At 40.3% G+C, this 22,219-nt stretch overlaps 1 protein-coding gene across 3 annotated transcripts; it reads left to right on the forward strand.

Annotated features, from left to right (window-relative positions):
• Window positions 1-1,981: 1,981 nt before the first annotated feature.
• rspo1 (R-spondin 1) lies at window positions 1,982-21,181 on the forward strand. Of its 3 annotated transcripts, none has more exons than XM_019267161.2 (6): window positions 1,982-2,430; window positions 6,660-7,413; window positions 9,488-9,682; window positions 12,224-12,367; window positions 14,912-15,136; window positions 19,467-21,181. In XM_019267161.2, exons 2-6 carry the CDS (start codon window positions 7,317-7,319, stop codon window positions 19,727-19,729), a joined length of 924 nt encoding a protein of 307 aa, XP_019122706.1. In that variant the 5' UTR covers window positions 1,982-2,430; window positions 6,660-7,316; the 3' UTR covers window positions 19,730-21,181. The 3 variants fall into 3 exon arrangements, with proteins under 3 accessions (XP_019122706.1, XP_019122705.1, XP_019122707.1); XM_019267160.2 differs by having other exon boundaries at window positions 6,663-7,413; XM_019267162.2 differs by having other exon boundaries at window positions 6,930-7,413.
• Window positions 21,182-22,219: the final 1,038 nt, after the last annotated feature.

Below are 22,219 nucleotides of genomic sequence, written 5' to 3' on the forward strand. Positions count from 1 at the left end.
CATGTTCTACGTATAAACTATTAAATATGATGCCATTATCTTTCTCTTTTATGTTTACATTTACATCTTTTCTGATCCCATTCAAGATTTTTTCAAGACTTGGAAGGGAAATTCAAACTTGTCATGTAAATTCTCAAAACCGTATTTTGTTTAGTTTGAAAAAGGGTATAATGTGTAGTTTAAATGATGACTGATAGATTACATGGTTTTAAAATCAGCTCTTTGTGATTTCTTCGGGACGGTGGTGTTATTTTCATTTTTGGATGATGGATATGATGAACATCTGTATATCTTTTTCTGACATTCTCACTGTTCTGCACAGTCACAATGCTGGAGTCATAAACCTATCATTAGTCATCATTAATCCCCGGGTCTCTCTTTAAACTGGCTGCTCTGCAGTCTACCCTGGAGGTATTACATTGCCCATAACTACCCTTGGCTTTTAGGATATGACAGAAATTATGACCTTAATAAAGCCGACTTTGCAATATTTGCATGCATAAGCATCTTAGAATTGATACAAAAAGACTGTCTGGCTCTCTTTTAGGGCTCCCTTGGGCGATCTCTTGGCAGGCGGTGGATGTCTTAACGGGCTGTCAAAGTGACTCAAAAATTCTTCGAGAATAAAGTCCAACCGGTTCAGAAATGCCACTCGTCACTGACCTTTTAATGTAAAAATAGTAGCATTCTCTATGTTCTGTTGCAGTCATCCCCTTTAAAATTGAACAAAAACCCTGTGGGTTTCCTAAGCTCTAAATAAATATTTAGGTCAGAATGAATCAGCTAATTGTAGCCAGGTAAAGCTTGTATTCTTCCACTCAAATAATGTACAAATAAAACAAACTGCCTGTAAGACAGTTCACATTTAAGCTGTGGCTACATCTCTGTTTTTCTTTGATGGCAGATGTCAAACTGCATCACAGGCCGTCATGACGACGAAGTGATGATGTGCTATTTTCAGTGTTCTGGCTCTGTTTATTTCTTGGCGACTAGACATGAAAACAAACAGCCTACAGTGTAACTTAATTCTCATGATAAATCCTTCAGCAGGATAAGTGTAGCTGGATGTGACTGGTGTTTATCCAGTAGTCCTTCTCCTTGTAACATTGTTGATAAATGTCACAGTCACAAAACAAAGATTCCTGGTCTGCATGATCTCCAACAAGTGTTGTTTGTGGCCCCCTATTGGATAATAAGGAAAAAGGAAGGCATTTCTGATATTTAGGCATAACACTTACAACATGTAATATACACTGAATATATATTAGCATGGACAACAGTCCTAAAGGATTGTTATTCAATTGATTTAGGTGTTATATTATTTTACAGGATAAATTAGCGGTATGACCTTATTTATATGAGTGAATCAAAAAGATTTCTTCCATCTTTTTCCATCTCGGAGGTATGCTGACAGAAACGAGTGTTGCATTTCCAGGAATATTGAGAAACCATATGGGTTCAAAAATCAAAGCGAAAGTCTGGAGTAAATAAGTGCCTTTTGTACGCTACAGAGTGATCTCCTGAGCTGTGTCTCTGCTGCCAGGTTTAGGCATTTTTAAGTTCAGTGTGGTTTACCTGGTTGAATAAATGTTGTATAAATGAAATAAATGTGAGTCCAATGTGTTGTCAGATGACTTATTGCTTCAATTTGCATAATGCAAAGTGAGATTATCACTTCATTCAGAGACTTACCTGTGTTTATCTTATATGATGGAATGAAATAATGACTTTATTTTATGTTCTATTTTTTATTTTATTTTATTTTCTCTCCCGTATAAAGGCCCAGTAGAGGAAGAGCAATCTTTATCAAACCACCTCATATGTGAGACCATGTGAATTTGTATACAATATTAGCTGTTTAACAGCAACACTACTCAAGTCCACCGCAGGTTTTTCATCTCTCAGTGAGCATTTGAGGGGTGGGGCCTGTAATGCCCGCTGGCAGTGCTGGGGTTTGGATGCAAATATCACGGCTTTGTAACTACTTGCCTGAGTTGGATGCAGTTCGACGCTCCAAAGTGGATTTAAAAAAAACGCAAGAACGCAAAAACGCAGGAGCTTCAGTGTAAACACGTGTTCTGACTTATTAAGAAGACCAAATAAAAAGTCTGAGTGACTAATGTCATCGGAATATGTTTTTTTTATGCATATAATCTTTGACTGGAGGAATTTATTTTTAATGCAATGCACATTTTCTGTCTTGTGCATCCTCTGCACAGTCTTTTGAGAAGTTGCCTCGAAATTGTGACAGATGTGAAAGAAATGAACTCATATGTCTTTTTAAATGATGACAGAGAAAGGTTGCATGGGGGTATCCTGTAGGAGGAGTTCTTTGTGACCAAACAAGTAACGGATTTTCCCTTATAAAAAAGGAAATTGAGTCCGGACCGCTCAATGAACAGCATTTTTCGGCGACTCCGATGTATACAGGTGGGTTGATTCTGATTTTACATTTTATTTTTTTCGGATTAACTGATTACATTTTGATTTGATTTATTGTAAATAAATATCTTGATTTGGGTTTAAAGTTTGTTAGAACGAATCTATACATTTGTTACTTTATTGTACCCTTAACAAATGTCATGTTGAATATGTTAAATGTTCATTATTATAATAATAATTATTGTTATTATTATTATTATCATTATTATTGTGACGACCCTAATTCATTTTATTTTGTTATCAATATTATTTTCCCTGTTGAAGGGTTTAAATTTGAAACCCATTTTCAGCCATAACAAGTGCTGATCTTTTGCTTCTGCTGAACTTTTTCCTGAAATGCATTTTCAGACGTACCCAATATTTGTCCAATTCACTGTAATAATACTGCTAATTAATTCTGGCACGTCACATTTTGGCAGTTCTTTATAGTGGCTAAACCGAACTGAAGTAGGATAGAGTGTACATGGTGTTTGTACAGTATTTATCCATACACTCACACCACATCAGTTCATCGTCATCCCCTGGAACTGCATAAATGTCAAGCTCCCTAAGTGCTTCAGAGTGACAGTGATTTATTAAAACAACAGATTGGTGACGTGACAGCGAAGATGCTGGACTTGGGACAGGTGGAGATCTGCATCTGATTTTCATTTTCCCTGAAGAGCAGTGCAATGCAAACAGCTGTGATCCAGCATGGTGTGCAAGCCTGCGAGACAAAGCTGAAATGTGCTCAGCTGAGCTGTACAAGATCAATCCTTTGACGGCTCGAGATGAAAAGAGAAAAGAGAAAGTCTGGTGGTGGTTTTTGTTGGGAGGAAGAGTGCAATGATGCTCCTCTACGCTTTGAGCGTCGAGTGTGTTTCAACTGCTGCAGATTTGATGTCTCGCTGTCTGAACTAACTCTGCAAAGAGCAGAGGAAATGATTAACAAAATGGTTGAGGCTTCTGTGGGTGCTAGTGGTGCAGCCAGGTGTTTCTCCACACTTTGCAGATAGCCGAGCTGGACAGGCTACTTATCATCTCCAGATTTAGATTACAAGGTGTTGAGAGCATTGGTGCATGCATTAGGATGATGATGACTCTGGCTTGTCTTTTTCTTACAATAACCACAGTCAGCACCTCTTTTCCCCGCTCCTTTTTTTTCTGTTATATCTCTCTGTCTTGTTTTTCTCCCATTTCTTATTGAGAGCTTTTGGGTTGGATGTACAAGTCTTGGTGTTTACTAACCAAAATAAATTGAACGTTCGCTATGGGTGAAATCATCCACATATTATTAGGTTCTTGTTGCTTTGTTCTCTACACGCAAGCAGCTAAATTAGGGGAGCAAAATGTGTTCGTTTACAAGCCGGATTTTACTGCTAATTCTACTTTCGGAGTCCAAGTCGCAGATGCAACTTAAAAATGATTTCATTTTGAGGTTAGCGAGGGGCCACATGTTGCAGCGGAACAGGGAAAGGTTGACTTGTTGAACAGTTTGGTCATTCCCATGTGAGTAAAAAGATGTAATGACCTCACAACGTAACCCACGAAGGTTGTGCCTTTTTAATCCTTTCTTTGCCTTCTTTGCGGTCTCAGTCTTGCTCCGCTTGCAAATACGGCTATCCGTCCTCCCTTAAGATTTGCAGTTTGTGTGTGTGATTAAGGCTTTTGGACAGATGTTATACATGTTGATGATCTTTGCTCTTAAATACGTGTCAAAAATCCAGTAGGTTCAGACAGGCACAAAGTTCATCGACAGGTTGCATTTGTAACTCTGAGCTCAGAGTTGTGGCACCTTCTCGAGTTCAATAAATTCCCAGTGTGGGAGCTCCCTTTCAGTGCTTGAATAATTGATAGATCAAACTTAGGACTTACAAAGGAGGCAATTTAATCTCCTGACTATTTGATGAGTGGGGCTTAGTTTCACTGGGCTCAGCTGAATGTGGCTGACGGTGAAGAAAGGTACTCAGTTGGGGATGAGGGAGCAGTGACAGAAAACTTTCAAAACATACAGGTGCCACAGTAGTACCACGGTGAAATGACTGCATGTTAAAAAGAAAAAAAAAGGAAAAAAGGCCTTGCAATGCAGACGAGCAAAGACCAAAACAATCAGTCTTCTCAGTAAGTTAACAGCCCCATCCTGTCTCTTATCTCCATGCTGTGTGAGAGCAGACATAGATGGGCTGAGGTGGGCTTTTGGCAGGTTGCACAGAGTCGTGTGGGAGTGCTGCGTTATGAAAGAGTCTCTGGCACATGTCTTGAGTTACTCAGTGCTGGAAAGGTTGTGTTCTGAGTGATCCAGGGACTTAGCATGTCCCATTCTCCAATCATCACTCTCTCAAGTAACCAACAGGTGCTGCAGATGACTGGCTGCGCCACTCTTTTGGCTCTTTCCTGTAAATATGAACTTTAGTTGAGAGGTGTCAGTGACATCGTGAGTCATTATGGGTTCAGAAGTAAATAAACCTACTGGTGGAGAAGAGTGTCAAGTGTTTCCCAATTAGGAGATGAGACAAATATCCATGTCATCTGTTAGGTCTCAAACAACGCTGTGGAATAATGATTAGAAAAGGAACTGAAAATGGGTCTTTCAGAAGAAAAAAATCCTCTATTGTTGTGTCTATTGTTTTATTTTCCGCAGTCATTTATCACCGGCAGATTTGGCAGATACCTCCATTTATCAGCACCTCTACTGAACTCCATTTAGCTCAAGAAATTAATTAAATTGATGTTTAACAGTAAAAAGACACAAATTACTTAGGGACTCCTTTTTCTCTCCACGTCAATGATGGAATTGAGTGCAGCTTGATACAAGACAAAGACAAAGTAGTTATTATGGGAACAGGAAATCAGCCTGCATTTATTTGTGGTCATTTGTTATTAGGAATTAAATGAAAAAAGGATGTGATTGTTATCATTTTAAGGATAGCACATTATTTATGGTGTAAAAGCATATTCAGGATGTTCAGAATATTTTGGGTCAGTCCTGCTAAAAGGAACATGGTGAAATCTGAATCAGATTTTCTCACTTTTGATTTACACTTTAACAAAGAATGTAATGTTGCCTGCAGGAATGTTTAGATGCACCAAATGGCATTGTCCTTAGTGTGATTCAGAGCCACAACCAACTCAACAGCCAAATATGGTCCTATTTTTCTTTATCGAGCTGCGAGGGAGGACCTCCCATTGCTCAGATCCTAACATGTTCTGTGTGTCCTCTTCACACAAGAGCTGTAAATACAGGCAGCGTATGACACTATCTAAAAAAGATCCCAGCAACAAATGTGACAAAGGCCTCCAGTCCAGAGAGAATTGATTTATTGTATTTTCAAAGGACAATATATTCTCAATTTATCATTCAAATCCAAACACTGTACAACTTGAAATACCATGACCCTAAAGTATTTGTGGTTTCTGGTTTTCCTCGTTCCGTGACTGATCATTTGAATTGGCCAGTCGTGAGTTTAGTTCTTCAGATTACAGAGATGTAGAAATGTAAAAGTCATAGTTGAACCGATACCTCCAATGCTAAATCTGTACACAAACTGAAGGCAGAAGGCTACAAATTGTGGTTTAAGCTATTTATTCTATCTTTTATCATAACCATGAGGATGCTGAGCAACTAACAGAGAAGAAGCAAAACTGAAACTGGTCATTTCACACCTCAGTTTTGTACCTATTTAACTAAGAAGATATAACATGTTAATTAGTACACTTTAGAGGTGCTGCTATGTGGATTTTATCATCTTTAATCAGAGACAGGCTGGCTGTTTCCCCTCGTTTCCAGTCTTTCTCCTAAGCTAACAATAAAGATTTATCAAGACATTGGTTCAAGTCTGAATCCCCAAGTCCCAAGTCATTTTTCCTGACTACATCAAGTCAAGTCAAGTCTGGTCAAGTCACTCCCACAAGATACTGCAGTCTTACCTCATTTGTCACGTCAAGTTACAACTCATCAAAACAGTGATTCAAGTCGACTCCAGTTCACATCTCTGGATTTATACACAGACATGCAAGAAGTAAATAGACACCTTCATTCAAATTCAAATGAAAGGTGTCTATTTACTTCTTGCATGTCTGTGTATATCTCATACAGTCATGACAGAGGTATTGAGCTTCTCATCTTAGTCTCATCAAGAGCACAAATAATTATAAAATGTTGAAGTATTCCTTTCATGTTTAACCTGTTATCCTTCAACCACTTCTGACCTACTCTGCATCCTTTTTTTTCTTCTCAGCAGGTTCTTGTCCAAGCAGATGTGTTGTAACACATAGTCAACAACCTGCATCCATATTTTTTCAATCTGCAAGCCCTTATTTTCGTGCCTTCTTAGATCATCTTTACACATGCTTGTGAGTTTAGACACTCACTGACAGCAATCCCTCCTCAAACAGCAGGTCTCCTGCTTCCCTGCCAGCCCACCCCAAGTTTCATGGGTTGAACTACCAGAAGTTTAACAATCTCCTCTCCATTCTCTCCTCCTCTTCATCCTCACACTTACAAACAGGCACAAACCCCTCGACCCCCCCACTCTCCCCTCCCCACCCCCCTTCCACCCTACAACGCTGCTCTGTCTATTCTACTTAGCCAGTACTACCGCCAGCGTGATGGCTCGTTGTGCCTCAGGCTTGTTTGGACTTGCAACCGCAGCATCACCCTCCACTACACAGACTAGCCGACGCAGCAGCCACTAAAGTGACAGAGACAGAGAGACAGAGGGGGGGAAAGGGAGAGACAAACAGAGAAAGAGAGCAGTGGCGCAGGAGAGAGGAGGGATCACCCGTCCCAATAGCAGAGGGATTCACCTGTCCCACAGAGCAAGGGGCCCCCCCCCTCACCTGATCCATCTGGTCGCAGGGGGGGACCCTGCGTGACCAGGAACGCAACAGGGACTATGCAGCTGGGACTGGTGGCGCTGGCAATGGTCTTCCTCAGCTCCATGGGTCACAGCGATGCTCTAAAGCTCTCCAAGGCGAGAAGGCAGAGACGGGGTGAGTTCACTCTTTCTCAGCTTGTTTTGATCCTCGTTTTTTTTTTTTTTCCCCCTCCGCTTCCCTTTCAGCACTGCTGCCTTTCGTTTCTGTGGTCTGAGTCACAGTGGTGGCTGTCTTGTAAAATTTAACAAGAAAAGTATAGATAACATTTTGTTTATTTTCTCATCATTCTTATTTGTTTTTCTAGGCGGGTTATGTTAGGTTCAGTGTTTCCCCTGAATGGCTCTTCTTTCTTCCTGCTTTTAAGATTATGCCTTTCTCAGTTTATGTAAAACTTTTATGGGTATTAGGGTTGTTTATAGAAGGGGTTTTGATGGATTCACCCTTAAAGCTATCACTCTTTTTGTGTCTGGCTCCGTGGCCACATAATGAAATGAGTACCTGACAGTTCTAAGCTCTCAATTGGACCGTGCTGCCGGTGTTGTTGTAAGCATTTTTCTGACCTCACGCAACCACAAAGATGGTGCTCAGGCCGACACGCAGTATATCTCTGGCCTCAGAGCCTCAGTGCTGGTGTTACTGTCAGCTTTGAAATAATTCTTCCTTTACACACAAGGAGCTTTCAGCCAAATGCCAGCCTCAAACTCAACCTCAGTGAACCAGAATTCACACAATACCATGACTGGCCACAGTAACAGATGTGGTGATATTGAGATAGCACATACTGGAGAGGTAGAGTTATTTGTGACTGTTGTTTGTGTCATGAAAACAGTGTTTTCACAGTAGATACGCTCATTTATGCAAGCACAATGACCTTACACGCAGTCACAGTGTGTCATGTGCCAATACAACGAGGACAGAAGCATTAAGGTCACTCATTATATATGAACACCATCTATCGCGTCACACTCAGTTGAAGGCTTCAGCCCTCCAGATATGGAAAGGGTTTGCAGGTTACACCTTTGATTTAGAGCTTTTTAGAGTTTTCTTCAACCTTTCCCTCCTTGTAGGCAAATAACCATGTTGGGTTTCTCCTCTAAATTCATACAGAGATCCAACTGAAACCATCAGAGAGGAGAGAAGCTCATATAGCTTGTGATGCTTCAGGCAGTTTACAGTTTACAACACCACATTCTCCCTCCCCTCTGCTATGGTTACTCCCCAGGGCTATTATTACTTTTTTATTATTATTAGTGATAGTGGGCAATAAGACCTGGCTGTAATTGCTGCATTTGAGGTTACAGTGACTCACACATGGTGTAATCTGTTCATGGGAGAACCCTTTTAACACTTTTACCATCCGATTTATCTCTGGGAGGCAGGACGGCAGATGGATTGCTGCGTTAGAGAATGTATATTTAGAGCTGATACAGGACAGGACTGTAAATCAACTCCAACGACTGTGGTTTTATCTTTGAATGGCTCCCAGAAAAAGGATGTGCATTTTGACATCCTTTTCCTAAAAATGATTTAGGTTACTGCTTATGTGCCTTTTTTTCTTTTTGGAAGCTGGGGGAATTGGATTAATGCCTAAGTCTGGGATTACAAGGATTTGAAGTGTACATGCGTTTTCAGATTTAGGATGGAGGACATGGTCTACTTTTTTGGTACTGCCATCAAAAATCCCTGGCAGTATTTGATTCTCAGCTATGTCCATCACGTTTGCAGTTTTCTAATGCCCAGGTCATTTCTGACCAACCCCAGGGGAGGCCTTGTGTGATGTTAGTTGACTGATTTTGACTGGCTCTCCTCTGTCGACCCAAATTACCCGGGTTTCTCCAAATGAAAATCTGTTAAGGATCTCCGGCAAGCAGTTTGAAGTAAACAGTGAGTAAACGTTCAAACAAAGATGTCTGGCCTGGCCCCTGGCTAGATTAAGCTGCAAGCATTAACCCCTGCTTGTGGGAGTGATAAAGTGCTGACAGGTTTATGGCTGGATCTGTGGAGATGTCAGTAAAATATTAGGTCCCTGATGTTGTTCTCACATGCAGAATGTTGACAAATCCCCTTTTTACTTCCTCTTTAAATTCATATCTGTCTGGAAACAATTTATGTTCTTTTGTGTGAAGGTATGCCATCTTGTTCCTACCTCAACCTGGCTGATCCTTTCTCTCTGTTTATGTTTCCACAGTTAGTACTGAGGGGCCACCATCTTGCCCCAAAGGCTGTGAACGATGCTCTGAGTATAATGGCTGCATTAAATGTAAGCCCAAGCTCTTCATCTTCCTGGAGCGCAATGATATCCGTCAGATAGGCGTGTGCCTCGCCTCCTGCCCCATGGGATACTTTGGCATGAGGAACCCAGAAGGCAACAACAGATGCACACGTGAGTTTTGCTTTGTGTTGTAGAGTCAGTTGGCACATTAGATTTGTAGATACATCTGGAATATTCCAAATACATGCAGGCTCGAGTGAAACTTGCTGCCAACCGCCCACTCTTAAAAAAAAATAAAAAAAAAACCCAGCTGATGTCAAATCAAGCCTGCAGAAGTGTAAACGATCTGTTTATCTTTGGCTCATAATCTCCTGTTTATGTACAATATGAGGCAATTTGGAGGAGCAAAGGGATATCCTCCTAGTTTCTATGTCTTGTGTAGTTTGTATGCTTAACAAAGACCTAAAATATTGAAGAACATAGGGATTCTACCTTAATCAGTATTGTCAATATGCCCCACCCTCCGTTCTCCTATGTCATTCCAATGCTGCCTCATCTTTTTAAAACCAATCTGTGCTACTATTTTTCATGCCTGTAAGTGAATAATATGCAACCGCATTACTGAGTGCACATTAACAAGACACAAATGTCCAACAATAAGTAAATGTTGGTTGCCACTTGATTTAATCCTTCTGTTATTGATTTTTATCCCTGTGGAAAAGGGCACAAAAATAGCCACCATATCCAGCGAGGTATTTACTGAACTGGTAAACTGGATTTTTTATTTTTTTTTTTAAATCAAACTGGTCTTGATTATGGTTACAGGCAGGTTTGGCTCATTTGGAAGTTGGGTGGCCACACTCACGCTACTTATCAAACCTACTTACTTGGTTCTGGTGGCACCAGTCCCGAACTGTTAGCCGAGCAGTGCCAGCACCTCCGTCTGTTGTCTGTTTCCTCTTATGTGTGGGCAGAAAACAGGATTGGAACAAAATCCCAACAAAAACATTTCTAATGCATTGTTGTTTGTCTGTTTTTCTGGGAGGACGTCTGTGTTTTTTATTTGGCCCTTATGTGCAGGGTTCATGCCAGGCCACAATCCATGTTAGTTATTCTTTCACTTTTACACATATTTCTATTCTTACTAACTGTATCATATACAGTCTGTTTATATCGTCTCTGACCATGGAAAAGGTTGATTTCAATGTGAGCCAGAGTGAAAGGACTACTGATTGTTCTTTGCAGAGTAAAACATGTATCACCTAATTAATTAACTCAAATTCTTACCTCAGGTTTAATAACATTAAATGACATTGGCTTCAAGTTAGTTGAAAGTGTAGATATTTGGTGAGCAGCCACAATGCTCACAGCCTGTAGTGATTTTCTTCTACAGGAAGAAAAATGCAGGCTATTCTTTTCTTAAGATGTTTTGGTTGACTGCCCATTCCGACATCACATAATATCTGTCAGATGTGCAAAATAATTTTTTATCTCAAGTTTACATAACCCCAAGGCAGATAAAATACACCTAACTGATGCAATATTTTTTAGATTTTGATATTTGTTTGAGCCATGTGTTTTTCAGAGTTCATCTTTACAGGTAGACATATTATAGAGAACATGTATAGACAACAGCTTTTGGAGTCTTTCAAGACGTCTGGTTTATATCGACCTGTGTTTGTAATTATCCAGATTTCAAGAAGTTGTTTGTTTGACTCGAACTTGTGAAGTTTGTTGCAAAAGTGCAAATGAGATTTTTACAGTTGTATTACAAGATTTGATGATTTTCAACTAAATTTAACCCCATATGTTGCAGCTTTCCATAGCAAACCCAGGCCCCCAGTGGCTAACCTGACTTATTATCCAGTCATCTAACTTTATACATGTCATCCCAGAATGTCTTGTTAGCAACATTTGTCTTACATTATATGGCTGAAAAAGTCAGTACTGTCAAATTTAGCTGTCAGAGGCTTCAAAAGAGTAATTGGGAGCAGGAGGCAAGAACATTAAAATCCCAGTGAGGATTCAGCGTTAGATCATGTCTGACCTTGGCATCGGACCAGCTGCAGAGTAGATTCTTAAGTTTAGTACACATGAATACAGTGAGTCTAGATCTGAATACATTTCCTGTATAAAACTATTGACACAGGACAAACGCTGTTTTTCATGAGAACAAGGAAGTGCCTTTCAAGATGAAACCAAAGCTTTTTGGAGTCTTTCAAGATGTCTGGTTTATATCGACCTGTGTTTGTAATTATCCAGATTTCAAGAAGTTGTTTGTTTGACTCCAGAGTTTAAGATTTTAATGAGTCTGAGGTGTGGAGAAACCTACTCTTGAGAAAACCCACTGAACTGATATAGTGGCTGTACTCATTCGTGCACACTTTCCAAAAAAACAAGGCCTGTGGTGCATGTGTTTTTAAGGAAAGAGTGCTACTCCCACTAAATAGACCACGTGTTGTTTAATCAGTAATAAATCTCTTAGAGGAAACAAAATACAAGTTTCTCATGTCCTCTCCCTTGAGAACCAGAGACAAAAAATATGAATATGAATATTCCAATAAAAGAACATAGATTTATGCGATTTCACAAGACTAGAACAAGAACACAAGACAATAACATGAACATTCACCAGCACCAGACTCAATGTGACTTTAAATGATTTGATCCTTTCATTTGATCCTGTGTTTTTGTCTCTCCTGTGTCTTTCAGAATGTAAAATAGAAAATTGTGAAGAGTGTTTCAATCGCAATTTTTGCACAAAATGTAAGGAGGGCTTGTATTCACACAGTGGGCGATGTTATGTCAGCTGCCCTCCAGACCAGCGCACCGTCAATGATACCATGGAGTGTGTCGGTGAGTGACCTGTAACCTTTAACCTTAACTGTTTATTCACCAGCAAGGACCACACCATCAACAAGACACATTAAAATGATTTATTAACAAAACGAAAAGATTATGAGTGAAACGCGAACTCTTGGTACTTTTCTGGTCTGTTGCTGCGTTATGAAGTAGCATCCACTGTAGCACCAGGGCACAACAGATACCCAACACCTCCAGTTACTTGAGACAAGACGGGGCAAGATCTTTCTATCTTTCTATCAACCATCCATGATTTGTATTAAGTGCTCTGGGATGCTATTGAGATTGAGATGCCGAGGTGACAACTCTGTTTCTAACCTAACTGACTGCAGGAGTAGACAGGAGAAAGCAGAGAACATGCAGAAGAGCTGATGGAACCAGAATCAAGTAGCAACTTTTCTTGAGTCAGATGAAGATTCAGCTGTGATTGGACTTCGAAGATGACCAGATTTATCGATTTGGTTCACTTTAAAAAGAATGCAGTGGTGTTGTCTAAGACCAGTCAGAAATACAGTCTTGATGAAGTGCAGGGTAGAAGCTGTGAATTTGGAGCAACAACGGAAACGAAAAATAAATAAATAAGAACATATTCGAGCAAGTTGGGGGTGCTATTTTCACAGTGGATGGTCTGGACGTACAGCAAGTCCGTAGTAAGAGGGAGACAGCAAGCTGGCTCCTGCATGTAGACTTACTTCCAGAAGTGAATTTATCTGAGGGTGGTTGGTTGCCAGTTGTTTGTCTTATAAGAAGGTCATCCTGTTCCAGTCAGTAGGAAGCTGACCCAAAGACAGAGTAGGGCACGGCTTGGACCTCCTTCAATTGCTTGAAGTGGATGGCTTTCAGCACTAGCATCCCAGTGCCAGGAGCTGGGGCTAGAACAAGCTCCTGTGGTTTATGGCATAGCAGTGCCTGGAGCTCCGTTAAGAGCAAGCTACTGTGATTGGTGGAAGCAGTCGGCAAGGGTGCCAACATCCCGGTGCTGTAGATTCCGGCTGACATGAGCTGCTGGGAATGGTGAACCTGTGAGATGGATGGTCCTGGCATCCTTACTAAAAGCCTGCTGATATGGTTGTTGGGATTGGAGAGCAGTGAGGCTGGCAGGAGGTAGTGCCCTGCTTGAGTGAACTGCTGCAGTTCTTGGAAGTGGGCGGTGGGGGACAGAGGTGACCTGGGAGACATGACATGATTCAACAGGTAAATTAAAGTTGTCTTGCATATTGAGGAGAGATTATTCAAAACATGGAAGAGACATGTGTAGAGGGCTGATTTGCTTCCTTGAATGCTTTTGGATTATGAAAAGCGTGGCCTAAGCCACAGAGGCAGCAAAATAGTTTTCAGCTTCTGTTCTGCTGGGCCTGCTGGCGTTGGTCGATAGAAACTTTGAACGTGGTCACTTTGAAATGGCCTAAATAAATCATTGTCCGCTGGGCATAGTAAGATTTTCAAAATTAGATGAGTGGATGGATGAATTTGTTGCTTGATGTTTGGTGATTATGTATGATTTGGCGCAGAATGCGAGAGTCACGGTTGAGGTGTGGTCCTGCTCCTGAAACTTTTCTGATGGCTTTAAATAATTTCAAACTGTAACCATAGCATCTCTTAAAAGACCAGTGTGTAGGAATTAGTGGCATCCAGTGGTGTAGTTGTTGATTGCAGCTACCTTGTCTTTCCAAGAGGAAACTACGGTGCTGCGAAACATCCTATCTAGAGCCAGTGTTTAGTTTGTACATTCTGGGGTACAATAGAAACATGGTGGTTCAGTGCGGTGGACCTGCACCTAAGGTAACAAAAACAATAACAGTTCTTATTTTCAGGTTATTATACACTAGTGGAAATATAGTTATGAATAAAATATTCCATTTCTGACATATTCTGTAAATAGTGCCCCCCTACATCTAACACACTGGACCTTTAAAGCTCATGTAATGAACCGTAATATATTACTGAAGTGCCTTTCACTTTCTGAAGTAGCTCATAGGTAGGAGCTCAGCCCTTATTATCACTTCATCTAAACAGCCAAATATGTTCGATTGTGTGGCTTGGAAATGGGGAAGTGAATTCTTCTGAGCTCTCTTGAGCTTTCCTTTCTGTTCTTTTTTCTTTTCTTCTTTGATTTGTTGTTAATTCTGTTAGAAGTTAAAATCAACAGCATTGAAAGGGAAGCCCAAGCATCTTGGCTCAGCGTGGCAAACACCTGGAGAACGGACTTTTTTTTAATCAGTTATTGTTTATTGGTCTTACTTGACCAGCCTGGTCTCTTGTGACTAAACTAACACTGCCATGAGCAGTTTACAGTATACTATAGCCAAATGCTTTGGTATACTCTATTTTCATAGCAACCTTCTCCATCTGTCTCTCGCTAGTCAAAAAACAAAAAAGATAAAATTGCTTTCAGATTTGGAATCACTTAAACTCATTACTCTGAGCTAAAACTGCTGAGCTGTAAAAAGCAAACAGGAAGGCTGTAAAACAAATGTAAGATGTTGGAGCTGTGGACCATTCACTCATTACCCCAGTCTGTCACATTTCTGTACCCAGGTCAGCGCCCTGCAGAGTGCGAACTGGGCGAGTGGAGCCAATGGGTTTCCTGTATGAAGAAGAACAAAACATGTGGATTTAAGAAAGGCTCGCAGTCTCGGGTTCGTGTGCCACTTCCACAGATCCACAGCCCAGACACCTCCCCGGCCTTTGTACCCTCACAGACCTGTGTTCCACAGACAGAGAGAAGGAAGTGCATTGTGACCAAGACACCCTGCGTGAGAGGTAATGCACATAAAGTACAGAAAACACATACATATGGCACACTTATAGTAGTTATGATAAGATGATATTACTCCGATTACAGATGAACAAACAATAAAGTTCATGTACTTCATGAAATGCCTCTACCAGTTAATATGATGACTGATCGAACCATTACTCAACATCCGAAGGTCTTATTCCCGCCAGTGTGTCTGTGACCCGCAGCGTGTTGATTGGGTTTGGTTTGGCTGAGCTCACAGAAGGATACAGAATCTCTTGACTTCTCAGCATGTAAACAATAAACTCCATCTATGAGCCAAGCAGATGAAGGGCGTGCATTACGCACTGCAAAGCTGGACAAGGATCAGAGCTCGAAAGAGCTATTTGTTCTGAGGAACCATTGAAGCGTGAGGTTTACACGTCCATGACATGTTTGCTTGGGCTCTTATCATCCACACAGCAGCTTGCCCTCCAGCAGGTTAACAGTCATTCTCACCAGTCAATGGCCATTATTAACCTTCATAACAGCCTATTAATCGCTCTTGGACTCATTTACAGATAAAGCTAAGAAATGACGAATCCTGCCAGTTGGTCCAGAGTTTTTTTGGATGGAAATTGCAAACAAAAGCACAATGATCTTGGTTATCTGCTTTGAAACCTTTTTGTCCTTAGTTGTGAGACAAATAAATTAAATATTTACCAGCAGTGCTGGGATGATAAAACTTATGCAACTCAGAAATAAAACCAGAGCTGTTGTTTAAGAGGTAATTTGAGCTTTTTGCGTTTGTTCTCTTGAATTGCAGAGGAATTGTTGCTAAAAGATTCATTAGCAAATCTCTTTTGCATAATGTGCCAATTTTAACAAGAGTTGAGCACTTATACCTATTTACAAGGACTTAGAGAACTGTAAAAAACAAAATAAACAACAGTATTTAAAGCCTTTATTATACGGTGGCACGCTTAGGGGCAGCATTGCGTAACAATATCCGCACGGTGTTGGCAACCATAAAGATGTTGCAACATGTAACAGATGATATGCCTGGATATATGTGAGTAAACATGGAGGAAGCCTGCATATTCAAGCACTATCCTCTAATCTGTAGCAGTTCCTTTCTGGCTATGAGTCTAAACAACAGAACATGATCTGGCATTGTCTTATATAGATCTGTGGTCAATGTCTAGAGGGAAGGAGCCGGGGATGGCATATTAAAGCTTAGTGAAGAGTGGGCTCTTCGTTAGACAGGCTGTAACAGCAAAATATGAGAAATGAGAAGCAAATTTACGCTGTCTGACGCCTGTGTTCTGGAAAGAATTTTAGTCATGGGTTTCCAAAGAATAATTAACAGTGAAATATTATAAACTGCCCTATGAAAACTGCTATGTTAGACTGCCAAATCTCTAAACTTGGAGCAAAGGTAGGTCATATCAGAAAGGCAGGAATGACATGTGAGGTATCAGCTGACGAGTGATGAGTCATAGAAGCTTCATGGATTGTGAAATGGTCCACTGTTGTTGATGTTAAGAATACTTTTAGTCCAGTTTTTCTTCTACTCTGTTGCTAAATACTTTCGTATGAAAATAAGACACATGCTGTACTACTGCCAAAATGCACAGGCATGAATTTTCCTCTGTGAGGTAATTCATGGGTGATGGTACCATGGCTCTGGTGAACCAGTTCATGTGGGTAAACTCACTCTCTGCAAAAAGAGCGCAGCTGTCGATTCATCTGTGGGAGTTGGCTGGCAGACTGGCTATATAAAACACAGGGGGCAGACCTTGTATAACATTAGTGATTTAGAGGTCTGCAGATCTCACGCTTTGTGTTGATTTGGCCGCAAATTTTTTCCCCCTTTTTTTTCCTGAAGCTCCACAAAAGGGTCTCACGCGAAAACAGAATTTTCTGGATGTGTTATTGCATTTGTCAGGCAAAATTGTTTAGCTTGGATGGAGAGGAGGTACAATCAAGCCTGTCATAAACTGATGGAGTCCCCCTCTCTTGGCTCCATTAGTGATTTGTTAGAAAAGTAATTAAGTCTTTAAACAATAACCACATCAGCTCAGATGCTGCGGAGTGTGTGTGAGTACTCAGAGTACTTTACTCAGGCTCTCGTTCGTCGTGTCTCATTCATATAAATTGAAACTATAACCGCCCGTTATTAAGTGCTTGTTGAACGGTGGTCATAAAAGCTTTGAATTATGTTTATTAATTCAAGAGAATACATACTTGTTACACATAAAATCATCTTATGTGATTTGATCCAACTGGCCAAATGATGTTAGCAGTGATGTTTTCATGATTGTGGCACTAATGGCTCTTTTGTGTACTACTGTGTGGGACTGAGCCTTTTAGTTTTCAGTTGAGAGTAAAGCAATTGTGACTCTGCATGGGTCTGCGGTGAATAAATGTTTTTGTGTTAGGTCTCCCCGCATTCAAATACACTGAATCTACTTCACCGTATAATGATTTTCACTGACTGGTGTAGAAACATGTTTTTGGTGAAATTTGAGAAATACTGTACCTTTGGACTTGGACTTTTAACTTTGCACTTAAACCAACGAATCATAACTGTTTGTATGACAAGTTTCTGGTAGGAAAAATAAACACAGACCTACAGTTATTACTGGACAGCAGTAGACAAACATGATGGCGCCATAAGCCCTGCTGTTGTCAACTGTGTAGTGAACACTGTCCAGCCCTTGGCATGTGTTCACTCAGTTTCCAGGATGTGCAGAGACTCTCAACGCACAAGTTCATAACAAACATCCTCGAGCGTAACTACACTCACTCAGATATACAAAAACGAATACTTTTGAGTGCTGCTTAAACAATAGCCATCTGACACTGGACACAGTCCATTTTAACTTTATGACAACTCTTCGTGGGCCATTATTGAGTCCTTGACGATGTTTAGCTCATTATGCCCGAAGTGATTAGTGATCTACGTGACAGAAAATGGTGTCACTCGACTGTCCTGAGTGCACTTGTAGTCTATGCATGTGCTGCGTTTTTTAAATTAGCAGCAGAGCTATAAGCTCTCTCCTCTCCTGATTGGGCTGTGTGTGGACATTAACCACACCGCGATGGATGTTTGTATTTAGAGAGCTCATAAACGCGGGGCAGGTGTTAATTCTAGTGCCAACAGAGAAGATAAGTGTTCTGTGTGAGTGTGAACTGAAAAGCTGTTGAAATAGAAATTAACAAGACTGAAGCCGTATTCACACAATATTACCAGGAGACCTCATGTGTTTTAGAAATTACATTTGCACAGGACAGCAGAGTCTGTTTTTTCTCTGTATTATCCCCTGGATATGATGTCAAAGCTCTGCATAACGTAACATAACATATAATAACCGTTGAGCCTATTGAAAGATATACCTTAATATTTATATACCGAAATATTTACCTTACCACATGCTGCCATGTACGTCATCCATCTCAGCATTTCCTAATTCATTTTTCTGATGTATTTAAGCTTGCTCTCTCTGCAAACGGGTCTCCATGCTGTGTAAAGAGATGAGCCACCTGAATTTCCACCCACAATGCTGCCAAAACTTGAATTTATTATTGCCAGTATTACAAACACAAAGTACAGCTGACATTAATGGGTCAGTAGTTTTTCACGTATTTGCTTATAAAGTATCTGACAAGTTAAAGTTGTGAACTGAAGCTTTCCTCTAGTGCCACCACACTAGAGGAAAGTTTAAGGGATCACCAAAGTCATTAAAATTCATCCTGAGGGGGACACGAATATCTGCACTAAATTTCACGGTTATCCATCCAAATATTTGCCAAGATATTTCACTCAAAACCACAAATTTGAACCTCATGGTGTTGCTACGAGGAAAAAAAAAAAATCAGCATTCAGCCTCTGGAAATTGAGCCAACAGTTGTTGAGATATTTCAGTCCAGACCAGAGTGGTAGACCAACTGATCATCCGACTGACCGTATTATTAACATGGCTAAAAACAATTGTTTTGCAAATGTTTAGTATTATTTTGTCTTATTAGGTTTTCTTATTATTTGTCAACCACATGTGGCACACTGGTCGCTGCTGTGCATATCCTGCCAGCATGGCTAAACATAGCATTATAATCCTGGTCTGAATGTGCATGATGTACACTTGTTTTGCCTGTATTAAAAACCACACAACCACAACCACAAGTCTTGATCCAACACACATCCCTTATCATCCACTCTCATCCCCCAAGAATCCATGTCTTTAATTGTGTTTAGCCGAGCAGAGGCACTTCCACAGTCAACATCCGATGATGACAGATCTCTTACAAGAGTTTATTTGAGTAGTTGTGTAAACTATTAATCATCACATTTTCTATGTATGCTCATTTCAGAGAGGAGAAAGGGAGACGGACAAGATGATACAAACAGGAGAGAGAATGCACGCGGGCGAGGACGAGAAGGCAAAGGAGGAGGAGGCGGGGGAGGAGGAGGAGGAGGAGGTGGAGGAGGAGGAGGAGGAGGGGGAGGAGGAAGAGGAGGCGGTGGAGGAGGTGGAGGGGGAGACGGAGGAGGAGGAGGGGGAGGTGGGAAGAGGAGAAAAGGCCAGAGCAGGACCACCACTGTTCCCAGCATCACAACCAGCTCTGTCTCCTAAACTCCACCGCCTGCTGGATGAGGCCGAGAGAAAACAAAGACAATGCCTCACCCAGCAGCACCGGCCATAGACAAAGATCAAAGTGATGAAAGAATTGATTAATGCTGCTATGCATTGTAGAAGATGCAAAGAGAACTGGAAGATTGCTGCAACACAAAAGGCTCCTCTGAGCCTTTTTGAATAGATTAACATATCTGGAAGATACTGGTTTCTTAGTGATACTCAGAAAAGGATCTTTGAACTGTGAGGGATCACTGTTGGACTGCAAAGCCACGTTGAAGATTGTGGTTGGACATGGTCCGCGCCATGAACTAAGAACAGATTCCTGTGTTTCAAAGGCAGCATTCAAGCTGGAAGTTTTGATATTGAATGAAGGGTCTCTTCAGTCTCCCCTGGTCTATGATGTATTTTGTTCCAGTCCGGTTTTAATCGCAATCTGTTCTCCATTTGTTTTTATGTTTGTGAGAGGTGGCAGATGGATTTTCTCAACAGCCGCTGTACGTGATGTTAAGACAGTGAATAGTATTAAGTCTTTGTACCTTTATTTCTTATTGTGAGATGAAACAAAAAAGAAAGGCACTGGAAATCATTTGTGGTTGTTGAGGACAGAAGGTCTTCGATGTATTATTTTGAGGAGGGAATCTATTACAGAACAAGAAGAGGTAGAGGAGGATTATCGGGAGCTCAGCTCATATCCTTCTCTGGCGTCATGACACAAACCTTTGCCATTTGATAGCTTAGTTATTTGTCTCTATCAGAAAATAACTCAGCACAGAAAACGAGGAATAAAAACATGAGTATTTGCATGTGTACATGGTTGCATGTGCGTGCCTTTGTGCATGCAAACGTGTGTGTGCGTGTATGTGTGTGTGTTTGTCTCTACCTAAAGTCTGGGTGTTTGTGTACTTTGTATGCATTTCTGCACGGAATCAAGTTGTCGACGGAACTTAAATGTTTGTACATGTGTGTTTACATTTGCACATATGTGTTACTATTAGTCTCATAGATTGAAGGAATATGGTCTGGAAAACAAGAGGAAGGAAATGTAAATGCACAGTGATATATCAAATATGCAGTAACTACAAGCCACTGATTATTATATAAGCCATCAAATCATCAGCTGCTCAGTAATCATGTCTGTTTGCAACAGGGTCTGAAGATTTTGCACAACTATAATGTTTCCTACTGCTAAGTTTCAGAACAATCATAGCATTTTACACATTTATACTCCAAAATCTGGCTTCATGACATTGCAGATACAGGGAAATGTTTTTTTTTTGTCCGAGAATGTTTTCCATGCATCTGTTCGCTTTACACAAAATATTAGTTTCAGGAGAAGTTACATGCTACATTATTCATTCATACTATGGATTGTGATACCATAAACTGTGTTTATCATCAAACAAGAAGTATTAGTATCATCATGTATAGCTTATTCTGTGAAAGCCTAAATAAAGTTCAGATGAAGCTGATGAAACTTCAGTCATACACTGATTTTGCTATTAGTTTGTTTGATTTCAGTTAGAATGACTTTCATGATTTTGTCTAAAAACGATCCACGATCATTTTTTATTCAGATTCGTCTTATGATATTCAGTCTATACTAGTGCTACATATACACTGCATGTCTTCATACTGTATATGAAACACTGTATATGAACAAATTCTTATAAAGACTATATATTTTGTGGACAATTATATTTTACAATTTTAGATGTATTTTTTATATATATTTTTTACAATATTCTTATTATTTTAACATTGTACTTGCAATCTTAACTTTTGTAGTTGCTGACTGCAACTCCCTCACCTCACCCTCGTATTCCTACCATGAAGAAGAAACTAAGGCCCAGTCTAGAGCTAGTGTTTTATTCAGCCGTTCGGGGCCCATGGCATTCATGCATAACAAAAACATAACAAATCTTATTTTCAGGTGATTATACACGAATGAAAACATAGTTAAACTAACATATTAAGTCTCACACACTGGAATAAATCTGGAAATCCAGTCTGATGTTGCAAGAAACCCCGAAAAAGTTACACAATCATACAGGTTTTAAACAACCCCCCAGGTTAGCCAGACTGTTTGGAAGAAAAACAAAACAAAAGCAAAAAAAAAAAGGTCAAAACATAAATGTTAGTTAGCTAATTAGTTGGTTTGTTACTTTATTGTGGAATCCACCACATAGCATTAACAACACAGGACAAGGATGAGGGACACAGTCATCAAACAACAGGATATATGAACATGCAAAGATATAAATAAAATGAAGTGAAATGAAACAAACATACAATTAAAATAAAAACTCTGAGAATGAGGGATTATTACCGACGTTTTAAGTGCACTCCCTTGTGGGTTCGCTTCTAAATAAAATGATTCAGATCATCTGGATAAACTTGTTTACAGCGTGTCTGATTTGACCACTCGTGTTTTTGCCAGGGTCAGATTCCATTGTAGCAATGCCGCCATGTTCTCAGATGTCTGCAATT

The sequence above is a fragment of the Larimichthys crocea genome, chromosome XIII (assembly GCF_000972845.2).
Source record: "Larimichthys crocea isolate SSNF chromosome XIII, L_crocea_2.0, whole genome shotgun sequence".
In the NCBI taxonomy this organism is placed as follows: Eukaryota; Metazoa; Chordata; class Actinopteri; family Sciaenidae; genus Larimichthys; species Larimichthys crocea.

Coding starts and splice junctions, on each gene's coding strand:
- rspo1 (XM_019267161.2), top strand. CDS start 7,317: ATGCAGCTGGGACTGGTGGCGCTGGCAATGGTCTTCCTCAGCTCCATG. Junction 12,368..14,911: donor TGATACCATGGAGTGTGTCG/GTGAGTGACCTG, acceptor TTCTGTACCCAG/GTCAGCGCCCTGCAGAGTGC. Junction 15,137..19,466: donor CAAGACACCCTGCGTGAGAG/GTAATGCACATA, acceptor TGCTCATTTCAG/AGAGGAGAAAGGGAGACGGA.